At 51.0% G+C, this 9778-nt stretch overlaps 1 protein-coding gene across 1 annotated transcript in view; it reads right to left on the bottom strand.

Annotated features, from left to right (window-relative positions):
- Window positions 1-2758: 2758 nt before the first annotated feature.
- Window positions 2759-9778, bottom strand: part of LOC122384859 (serine/arginine repetitive matrix protein 2-like) — a 73536-nt gene continuing 66516 nt past the window's right edge. Inside the window, exons 9-19 of the mRNA XM_043372643.1 lie at window positions 8573-8753; window positions 8057-8257; window positions 7577-7765; window positions 7033-7212; window positions 6516-6737; window positions 6081-6221; window positions 5586-5802; window positions 5161-5281; window positions 4682-4800; window positions 3987-4094; window positions 2759-3189 (exon numbers count right to left, since the gene is read on the bottom strand). Of these exons, the coding sequence (XP_043228578.1) occupies window positions 3110-3189; window positions 3987-4094; window positions 4682-4800; window positions 5161-5281; window positions 5586-5802; window positions 6081-6221; window positions 6516-6737; window positions 7033-7212; window positions 7577-7765; window positions 8057-8257; window positions 8573-8753 (1759 nt within the window). The 3' untranslated portion in view covers window positions 2759-3109. The remainder of the gene's footprint in view (window positions 3190-3986; window positions 4095-4681; window positions 4801-5160; window positions 5282-5585; window positions 5803-6080; window positions 6222-6515; window positions 6738-7032; window positions 7213-7576; window positions 7766-8056; window positions 8258-8572; window positions 8754-9778) is intronic.

The raw sequence follows: 9778 nt of genomic DNA, 5'->3' as shown, positions 1-9778 counted from the left end.
TCTAATTTATTGCTTGAGATCCATTGAGATCATAGATCCTCATTCATTTTTGTCAACACAAATAAAAAATCTAGTTGCAACTCGCAAACGCTACGCTTAGTAATTTTATGTGATTGCACGTCAAATCATGATCCACAGTTTTGTGGCACTTTTATTGGCTTAGAAACACTCGAAAACCTAGTTCCAAATGTTGTGCATGGCGGATCACAGATCTCGGATCATGAGATCCACCTTTTTGGTTTTTCGTCAGATCCTATGAGATCATAGATCCAGGATAAGTTTTTCACGTCGGATTCGGTGGGATCATGGATCCTAGCGGCTGCAGTTTGCTTCGAGATCCACTGAGATCATAGATCCATCACTCGGAGCGTGCACGTGGACGTGTCTGGTGTGGTACCGCCACTTTTTTTCCAGACGCTTTCTTTGCTATTGCAGTGCGATCAGTGCCACTGCAGGGCCAGCAGTCTGTCAAAGGTCAAATCGCAAATATGACAATACAGTTATTCGGTTCAGAGACCGGACTTACCGCCATGGAACGTCAGGCTGGATCACTCCTCTTGTAACTCGAAATGAACCGAGAAGCCGTGAAGTCTCTACCCGTGAGGCGTGACGATCTCCTTATTTCGGTAGTTGTCAGCTTCTAAGCAATCGACATCGTTTTCCACCACTTAATAAGCCACAGAAATCTCGTTTGTTCTTCACGGTCAACAAAACACGCCCTCCTCGCACCATTCCTCGTGGCACAACTGCGGCGCTGCTCCCCTCCCCCCCCCCCCCCCGCCCCGCAGTCGCCTAGCAACAGATGGTCGCCGGGCAGCCTGCGGCCCTGCGGCGCAGTTCGAGAGTCGAGCGAGACGATACACCCTGGTCCAAGTCACGTGACCCATGCCCCGAGGGCGCATTGCCGGCGCCAGCGTTCGAAGAAATGGAGGAAGGACGATGGAACCATGCTGAAACGAAGGGCCTGCGTTTTTAATTTCTACACATTTTCGGCAACGGGAGAACCAGCATTGTTACGAGGAGGCTGAAACGGTGACCGATGATTTGTGTTTTTTATTATTATTTAAGCTTGCCACTCAGACTCAGTTAATGAGAAACCGTAATCTATGAGTACAGCAGTAAATCTATCAAATATCCACTTTCCTCTGCACAATCGTAACATCAGTATCTTATTTAGGTATTTTTTTAAGGTAAAAAGATAGGCGAAACCACAGTAGGCGAAACAAGACGCGGACTCTAATCCCCACAACGAGGGATGCAAGGAACGGGATACGGCCGCATCCCTCGATGTAAGCGTCCCATGTCGTAGCTAGGTATTTGCAGACAGGCTAATTCAACTGAGTCGCGAGCCTGAGCATCAAACAGCTCAGCCGCGCGCTGTAAACAGGTGACCACACCCTGTTTACGGCCTGATATCCCAGCTAAGCTGCTTAGAAAGCCAGTTGACCCTAAAACATCTTGACCCTGAGCACTGTGCGGTTCTTTTACCACACGCTTCACTTGCAGTCCCGGTCGACAAAAGGAGGCCCTCACCCACCCCTCCCTCAGCCGTCTGCTGTATTGTGACATTGTGCTGCCACATTCTAGCCGAGTCGTCACGCCGTCGGACAGTAGCTGCTCTTTGCAGCCGACCGCGTGAGTGGCGACTCGCCGACTGTCCGCTCGACGAGGGCTTATTACGACCGAGACGAGTGCTCCGAGGGAAGGATCGGGAGAAAAGCGGTACGGCGCCGGGCAGGGCTGAGAGCCACTTGAACGGCCACTGGCTCACACTCCGGGCTCTGGGAGAGGTGGGATGAGAGCAGGATGAAGAGAGGAAGAGATGGAAGGGATTAGAGTAAGTCACGAAAAGATTGGTTCACTTCACTCAGAAATGGCGATTCGGTACCGAAGACGGGTGGGGATGAGAAAGGAGTTGGATCAGGTCAAGCAGGGGATGTTCGTCGGACAGAAACGGGAAGCATGGATTGTTCTCCGATTGAGGCACCCTTCCCCTAGTGAAGAGATCCACAACTAGCATTAAATCATCGTAAGATGTTTACGCAATATGGCTGGTAGAAATGGGTACGCTAGATGGTAGCCATAATACAATATTTTTTGAATGTTACTCCACACGAATCATCCGGCTGACATATCTGTCGACTATTCTGCAAACCGCTAGCCATAGATCATCGCTAGCCATTCCCGTCCCTCGTAGTCCCTCATTCTCAGCAACTCGACAAACGTGGGCTGTGGTTCACTAAAGTTAACTGAAGGGGGTGGCCGGTCGAGGGGGAGGGGGATTGTAAACGGCGTCAAGGTCTGCGCGTGACTCTGTCGGCAATTTCAGGCGACGAAACGCCAAGCGAACGGTATTCACCCGTGTAATCCTAAAATATATAGCGAGATACATGCAGTAGCTTATGGGACGCAGAGTAGAATTATGAGAACATCAAAGGAAAACATGGGCGGTGTTGGCGTTAGAACATGCTGAGCTCGTGTGGGAGCTATCGGACAAACGTGCTGCGGCCTGTTGCTGCTCTGACACATTCATCTAATGTCCGGTAACTCGCCGGGCACATATTATCCCATTCCTCGCAGCTGGATGTCGAAATAGCCGTGTTTCTTTACATGCCCCTGCAGCTGGCAACAACCCTTACCATTACCAACGCTGTAAGGGTCGACGTTAAACGGGCACTGGGTTGGGTGTTCAGCCTACCGCACTCCCCAATCATCAGACGAAAGCGCATTATCAGCGCCGCATAAAAACCCACCGTTATAGCGCGCCCTGAGTTGTTTATTTACAGCAGACGGAGCAAAAAGAACAATAAAAGACGACAGAGGTCGGTCGGTTAGGGCAGTACATGTTACGACATGCAAATATGTAAAAACTCTAGCATATGCGGCTTGTCACTATCAAAAGTCGAGCAATCATACAGAGTCCATAAATATTGCATGATCAACGACAATCTCACATACACAGTAGCGATCACAGATTGAGGGATGGAGCTGATCCACGGTCCGGCGCGCCAGTGACACCTGGCGGTCACCGAAGGCACTACAGCTTCTACGCCGGGCCGCCGGGCGGCGCCGACGAGTGTGGCTGCTCGTTGTCATGGAGACGGGTCACCTACACCAGCTGGTGCTGGTGGATGATGTGCGGCGCTGCCCGACTGCGCTTTTTGCTGTTGCCGAAGCTGAACCAAGTGCCTGAAACAAAAAACGGCCGTTAGTCATGAATGCTGAGATGTCATCTGTGGATTTGCAGTGAAAAGTGACTGACCCAATTCGAGTCCGAGATAAGCTCGGGCGTGGGCATGGGCAAGGGGAACCTTACAACATGCAGACACTGGACACACGTAGCGAACTACCGACGCGAGGACTCACGCCGTTTCCTCGTAACTGCTGCCGCTTTATTGCTTATACTTACATTTCACAATCAACAAAGTTATCATATTGCAGAGGACAATCCATGCCTATCTTACGTCGAATTTAGCGAGGAAAGGAGAGTTCTTTAGACTGTTATTGAGATGGGTGAGCTCATTTACGCCTTCTATCGTTATGTTTGAGTGTTGCAGAGTGTAAGTCGTGTGTGTCGAACGTGTCGTGACACACGACTTACAGAGTGTAAGTCGTGTGTGTCGAACGTGTCAAACGTGTAAGTCGAAAGTGCTAACTACTAATGTTGCGTCTAGATAAGATCAATTCAATCGTATTTTAGTAGAATATGCTATTATTTAGCACATGCTTAAAGATTCTTTAAATATAGCTTCAAAGAAAACCTGAACCAGAGTGAAAGGGCAAAGGCATATGCTACGGAAACCTCTCAGAACAAAGCGCCGCCCAGCTGCAGAACCTGTGAAGCGAGTTAGCAGAAGCCTGTGGCTAGGTTAAGAAGGGGCTACCACTAAGGAAGGTTAGGTGCCGGATCATTATTTTAGCGGTGAGAAGGTGATGAATTTATTGCCGGTTAGTGCGAGTTGCTGCCGGGAGGTGGCAGCACTTGCCTTTGCGTTTGACGATCTCCTGACTGGGAGCCGGGGATGGGCTGGCGTCACTGAGCACCAGCTCGGCCTGGGAGAGCGTCATGGGACGCCGGCAACGGGGGTGCTGGGCTGCCGACGGCCCCGTGGCACAGTCAGGGAACGATGTTTGACGGCCCCGTGGGTCAATTAGGGCCTGGGCGTGGAAGGGATGAGAACATGGGAGGGAGGCGAGGTCCCAAGAGGCTCCCTTATTGGAAGAACGCTCATTGCACTCAAAGTTCAGGAGAGCGGGGAACGAAAGAGACAGGGCATGAACGGTTGAAACCTCAGGAAAATAATTCGGGAGAGGAGAGTGCACCTCTTGTTCCACAAAAAAAAAAAAAACACAGGGAGGGAGGAAAAATAATATCAAACCTTGCAGAAAATGCTACCTTACATTCTTCTCCAGTTTCATGCAGCAATCGCTGGGTTCGTAGGTTTTAGGAGGGCGATGAAATCTCCACAAGCAGCAAACATATAATCATATCTCATCCGATTCAGCACAACACCCAGTTGAATAGCCGAAGAGCTTGTTTACGATTTATCACACAAACGCTCCAACCAAGCAACACCCGCCCGGCCAGGTATTCACAGCAGGAAGCTTATTAGGGGAATCCACACACTCCCAAACTCAATCTGCAGACCACTACCCCGCCGTCTAGCGACTTTGTACTCACTTTTGGGCTTTTTCGGCGTGTTCTGGTGATTTCTGGCGGCGATTTGGGCCAGTCGGCGGAATTTGTCAGACACCCGGAAGCCGTTCTCGTGGTCCCGACACACCCGTATCCGCTCCTCCCTGAAAAGGAGAGACGAGACAAAGGTGAGAAAAACAATTTCAGCACCGAGACATTGTCAGGACGGGCATACACGGAGAAAAAATGGCTGTCATCCTGTAACAAGTATTCAGTGCCTTTTTCTTGTATGATTCATGAGCGAAAGTAGATTCCAATCGTTGGAGCAAGAACAACCCGACGCAAATAGACTTGTTAGTCATCCGTACATTGCAAAACTCGGAGGACGAGCATACCAGAGCGTAAGATATCTGCCATTACCAAAATATCAGCGCATGACATTCCCCTCAACACGGATCAAATCAACCACAGAGCTTCCCGAGGAAAACCCCTCCCACCACTCTCTTTTACGCCAAGGTACTGACCGGAATTTGAGCATCCAGCGCAGTTTCTCGTCCTCGGACTTGCAGCAGAAGACGTACCACTTGTTCTTCAGCTGCGAGTGAACACGGATCGCGTTCCTCACCGTCGCTCCGGAGAACTCGTCTGTGGACAAGGCGGACACGAGGGCGTCAGAACAGCACTGTCGTATCTATCAGAAATTGGCGTCAATAGCTCTGAATATCCGGCACATGAATAAATCCACCTCAAATATAGCCAACAAAGTAAAAACAGTTGCAATTGAACTAAAAGAACGATTGAAAAACGGAGAGGCAGTACAACCAGACCTTCTGAGCGCTCGTCATGAGCAAATTCATAGTTATGCAAACATCTTGACTAAACCAGTGACTAAGAGCACCATTGGGACATCTTCGTCCCCAAACGTTCTCCAGCATCCTCCGATTCGCACCTTTTCCGTCAGTGAGGTCGACCACATGTGCCGTATCCAGGTTGATCCTGCCGCGGAACTGCTGCACGCTCCGTTTCAGCAGGTCCTTGCGGCAGTAGATGAGCACGTGGTCGAACAGGAAGAGCGTGCACACCTCCTTGGACCAGCTGGACGAGGTCAGCTTGGTCACCTCACCCTGGTGGATCAGCTCCGAGCTGGTGTCTAACAGGTTCGGACCCTGGAACGAGGAACATGGGGTTAGGCGATGGAAATTAGAAAACATGGCTACTGTAACGAATTTTTCGTCCAATAAGACAAACAAAATAGAGATAATGAAAAATCAAGTGTACCAAATCAGTAACAACTAACAAGGATAGTTTCCTTTTCTCTCGGACCAATGTTCAGGCAGAAGGCATTATAATACGTCTTCATGTCCTTCTAAATGCCCCTCCATCCAAACCTCCCCAATCCCCCGGCTTGGCCTAGCCGTCTCTCCTCTCCTCCCCGTGTCCTCACCATCCAGCCCTCGACCTTCATCTGCCAGGCTGCCAGCTTCTCCAGGCTCTCCATGCGCCGTTTGGACTCGTTGACGCCCATGGCCACCGCCTTCATGACGGCCTGAGCCTGCCGGACGTGCTCGTAGTCCGGGTGGTCCGTCTGTGGGACCGGGGAGACGTCAGAGGAGGCGCAGTGGTACGGGACCACGCCTTACAAGTGCGGCGTAGTCTTCGCTTGTAAGTGGACAAAGGTCTGTTGGTGATACCAAAATACACACTTTAAAAGCAGACGAAGAGAAGTTACTTCTTTCCTGGTATCCTGTAGAATATGAGCTGTAGGATCGTGGTATTGAATTCAAAGACACACTACAGTAAAAAAAAAATATGAATACCCGGAGCTAAAGTTCGGTCATCTAGAGCGTTCATCTCCGACCAGCCTCTTACATCCACCTACCTTTGTATATTTGAGCAGTTCGGCCAGCTGCAGCGGGTATTTGCAGATCTTCTGGATGGGCGTCAGCAGGAAGCCGTCCAGGGAAATGTCGATCATGTCGCGCAGCAGGCGGCACGCCTCGAAAAAGTGGATGTAGCGGTTGTTCTGGTAGAGCTGCTGCAGCTCCGACACCGCAGACGGGTGATTGTTGCAGTAGTCGGCGTATATCGAAAAACCGTTTTGCTGAGGGGAGGGAGGAAGGGTGTTAGTTGACAGCTGGGCGGTGTTTAGACATGCTGCGACAGCCTCTGGCACAGCGTGATGCAAAATAGTCTTGAAAAGTGGGCAGACTATGTTGCACGATTGGATATCAATACTTTTGATAGACAATCACAACACAAACTGTCAGATCTTATATAGAATGACGGACAAACAAATAGAAAAACAATGCCCCACTTGGGATACATGAAACAACCGATACCCATCCTACCCATAGGGTAACACCCACTCGCCCTCCAACTCCCCGCGCATCACTCACAAACTCGACAAAGGCGGCTCCGATGCAGCTGGCGTGCGGCCGGGCGCGGTCCACACGACTCTCCAGTCGCCGCAGGAACTCCGTCTGGAACCGGTGCAGCTCCTCGATGTTGCCGAATATGGTGGTGACGTGTTCGTCTGTGAACAGGTCCCGCCGGCGCACCACCTGACGCAGGTAGCCCTGTCGAGGGGAGACGGGGAAAGGGGTCAGGGGGAGGCCCATCACGGTAGGCATGGCGAGGGTACTTCAATGGTATGCCATATTTGTGAAGTTGATTCAAAATTAATAGTAAACCAACAATCAAGTGAACCAGAAAAACACAAGATAACATTGCAGTACCTTTGGGGTAGGTATTGCAGCAATATCACAGAGATGTGTTACTGAATGATAACAAATCTTAGGTCAAGGCTGCATTATAAAAAAACAGCTTGCATGCACCTGAACGCTTGCTTATTTTGACCATCCCAGTTCCCCGCTTCTCCTCCCCCCTCTGATAATGATGTGTGATTTTAGTGCAGTCCCATCTCCCCCGCTCCTTCCTCACCTCTATGACGTTGCCGACGTCCTGCACGAAGGCGCGCTCGGAACTGAGGATCTCCATCACCACCTTGGCGCGCACCTGGTCGTGCGACAGCAGCGACACAGACTGTTTGCGACTGAGCTGCGGCCGCGCGGCGCCCGAACGGATGGCGTCCAGAGTCTCCTCAACCGTCTCCTCCTGACTCACTCGTAGCTGCCGGGGGGGGGGGGGGGGTGTCAGGTTTAGGTCATAGTGGATGTGGGAGAGTCGGGCAGGTGGAGTAGAGTGGCCAGGCTGAATCATTATATCCTGTCCAGACATTCGTTTGATACACCCGGTCTTTCTCTAGCTCAACTGCATTCCAATCCTCCCAATCAAATTCTCTCGCAATTCAACTCAAAACAGCTATGAAGCTCTCTCGCAATTCATTTCAATGAGTCATTGAACCACCTCTTTCTCCCTCGCCTATCAACGTCTCCCTCTTATCCTCCAGCCATCACTCACCCGTACGAATGCGGCCAGGAACCAGCCCTGGTTCTGCTGATGGGCGCCGAACCACCAGTGCCGGTCGGAGCAGTCGTGCACCTCGATCACGTCGCCGGCCTTGAAGGCCAGCTCCTCGGGGTCGAGGGTGATGTAGTCCCAGTGGGCCTCGGCGTACACCACAGAGTCCTCGGCCGGCTCGAACGTGCGCACCAGGTGCTGCTGCGGAACCGAGGGAGGGGGTTATTAGCCAGGTTATCTTAAGGGGTTGCAGATGGATGAGAACTGAGAAGAAATTGAAAAATAGATGATTGAGCGTGATCAGAAATTTGTCCAGCTCGTGAAAAGGATTGTAAAGGTTGGAATTTGGATGAAATGAAAAAGTCGGAAAATGGAAAATAAGCGTGATCAGAAATACAAAATGCATAGTTCGTTGTGATTTAAAGCATAAAAATAACCAGCTAGAATAAATGACAACCTTCCAAGCGAGCTGGCTATTACCCTGAATTATTACTATCACAATCACACCCCACGTACCGGCCTGCGGCGGCTCTCATCGTCCGACAGTAGTTCCTCGTCCGACTCAGAGATGGCGTCGTCGTCGGTGGCGTGGCCGGCGGCGGGCGGCGGCGGCCGGCGCTGCCGAGGTGGAGAGGGCGCCACACTGGGGTCGGAGAGCGAGCGGCGCAGGCGGGAGGCGCCGCGCGCCCGGCCCAGGCTGACGAGAGACGAGAGCGGATGTCAGAGGTCAGATATGGGAGGTCACAGGGCGGACAGAGCTGCGAAGGCCACGAGGTGGCTTTGGTGAAGATTGTGAGGCATTGTACTTGGTTCACTCCTTAGCTGAGACCTCAGGTCGAGCACCTAGCAGCGAATAATTAAAAACAGAGGCCAACGGCATTGAACGAAACCCAGGATATCAGATTTCTTATGTGGATAAATCAGCTTAGGTAGCCGAGATGTAACGTTCGTATCATGTTCAGTTGTTTCATAACGCGGCTGAAAGGGAAAGGCATCATTCTACGCGACTCCTATGCGACCTAAGGGGTCACCAAAGCCATCCCATTCCCTGCAATACCACACAGACTCACATCCACTTTCTACCATCACTCTCGGCCGCCTGCGTAACAGCGCTGCCAGACAGTGAAACAATCCAACAAACCCGCTTCAACCCGAGCCCAAACAAAACCCACTCTTGTCGTGGGAGACAATGTCTCCAAAGTGAATGTCTGAAGACTGAGGTCTCCCACAATGACCCATTTAGACACGGCTACCTCCGTCTGTTCGAGTCACCACAATGACAATGGGAGCGGCTACAATGACCAATTCATTTACTGGTGGGTACAGCGGAGAGCTGCGGAAATAGCGTTAACCCGTTCTACAAGAAGGTTGAAAATACACAGTCATTTTGTGAATGGTGACTCAAAGTGGTCAGGACATCGAAATTAGAGGTCACAGACGTTCATCTAGCTTACTAAACATCCCTCTTTTATACGTCTTTATGTATTCCCCCACCACTCGAAATGTAACCCTCCCACTCTCTCAAGAAGTCCTGCAACGTCGGATGGATCGTCACCCGCGGCGTGGCAGACAACCCTATCAACAAACTCCGCACACTACATACGTACGCGGAGATGGGTCTGATTTCATCTCAGCAACTCTTAGAGAGCAGTGGTTAATTACTATATGCAGCGGCTCAGATAGCTACCATTTCTTACAACTAGCTCAGACACGTGGTGGGCT

The sequence above is a fragment of the Amphibalanus amphitrite genome, unplaced genomic scaffold, assembly GCF_019059575.1.
Source record: "Amphibalanus amphitrite isolate SeventyFive unplaced genomic scaffold, NRLGWU_Aamphi_draft 000200F_arrow, whole genome shotgun sequence".
In the NCBI taxonomy this organism is placed as follows: Eukaryota; Metazoa; Arthropoda; class Thecostraca; order Balanomorpha; family Balanidae; genus Amphibalanus; species Amphibalanus amphitrite.
This window is presented reverse-complemented; position numbering and strand designations above follow the sequence as displayed.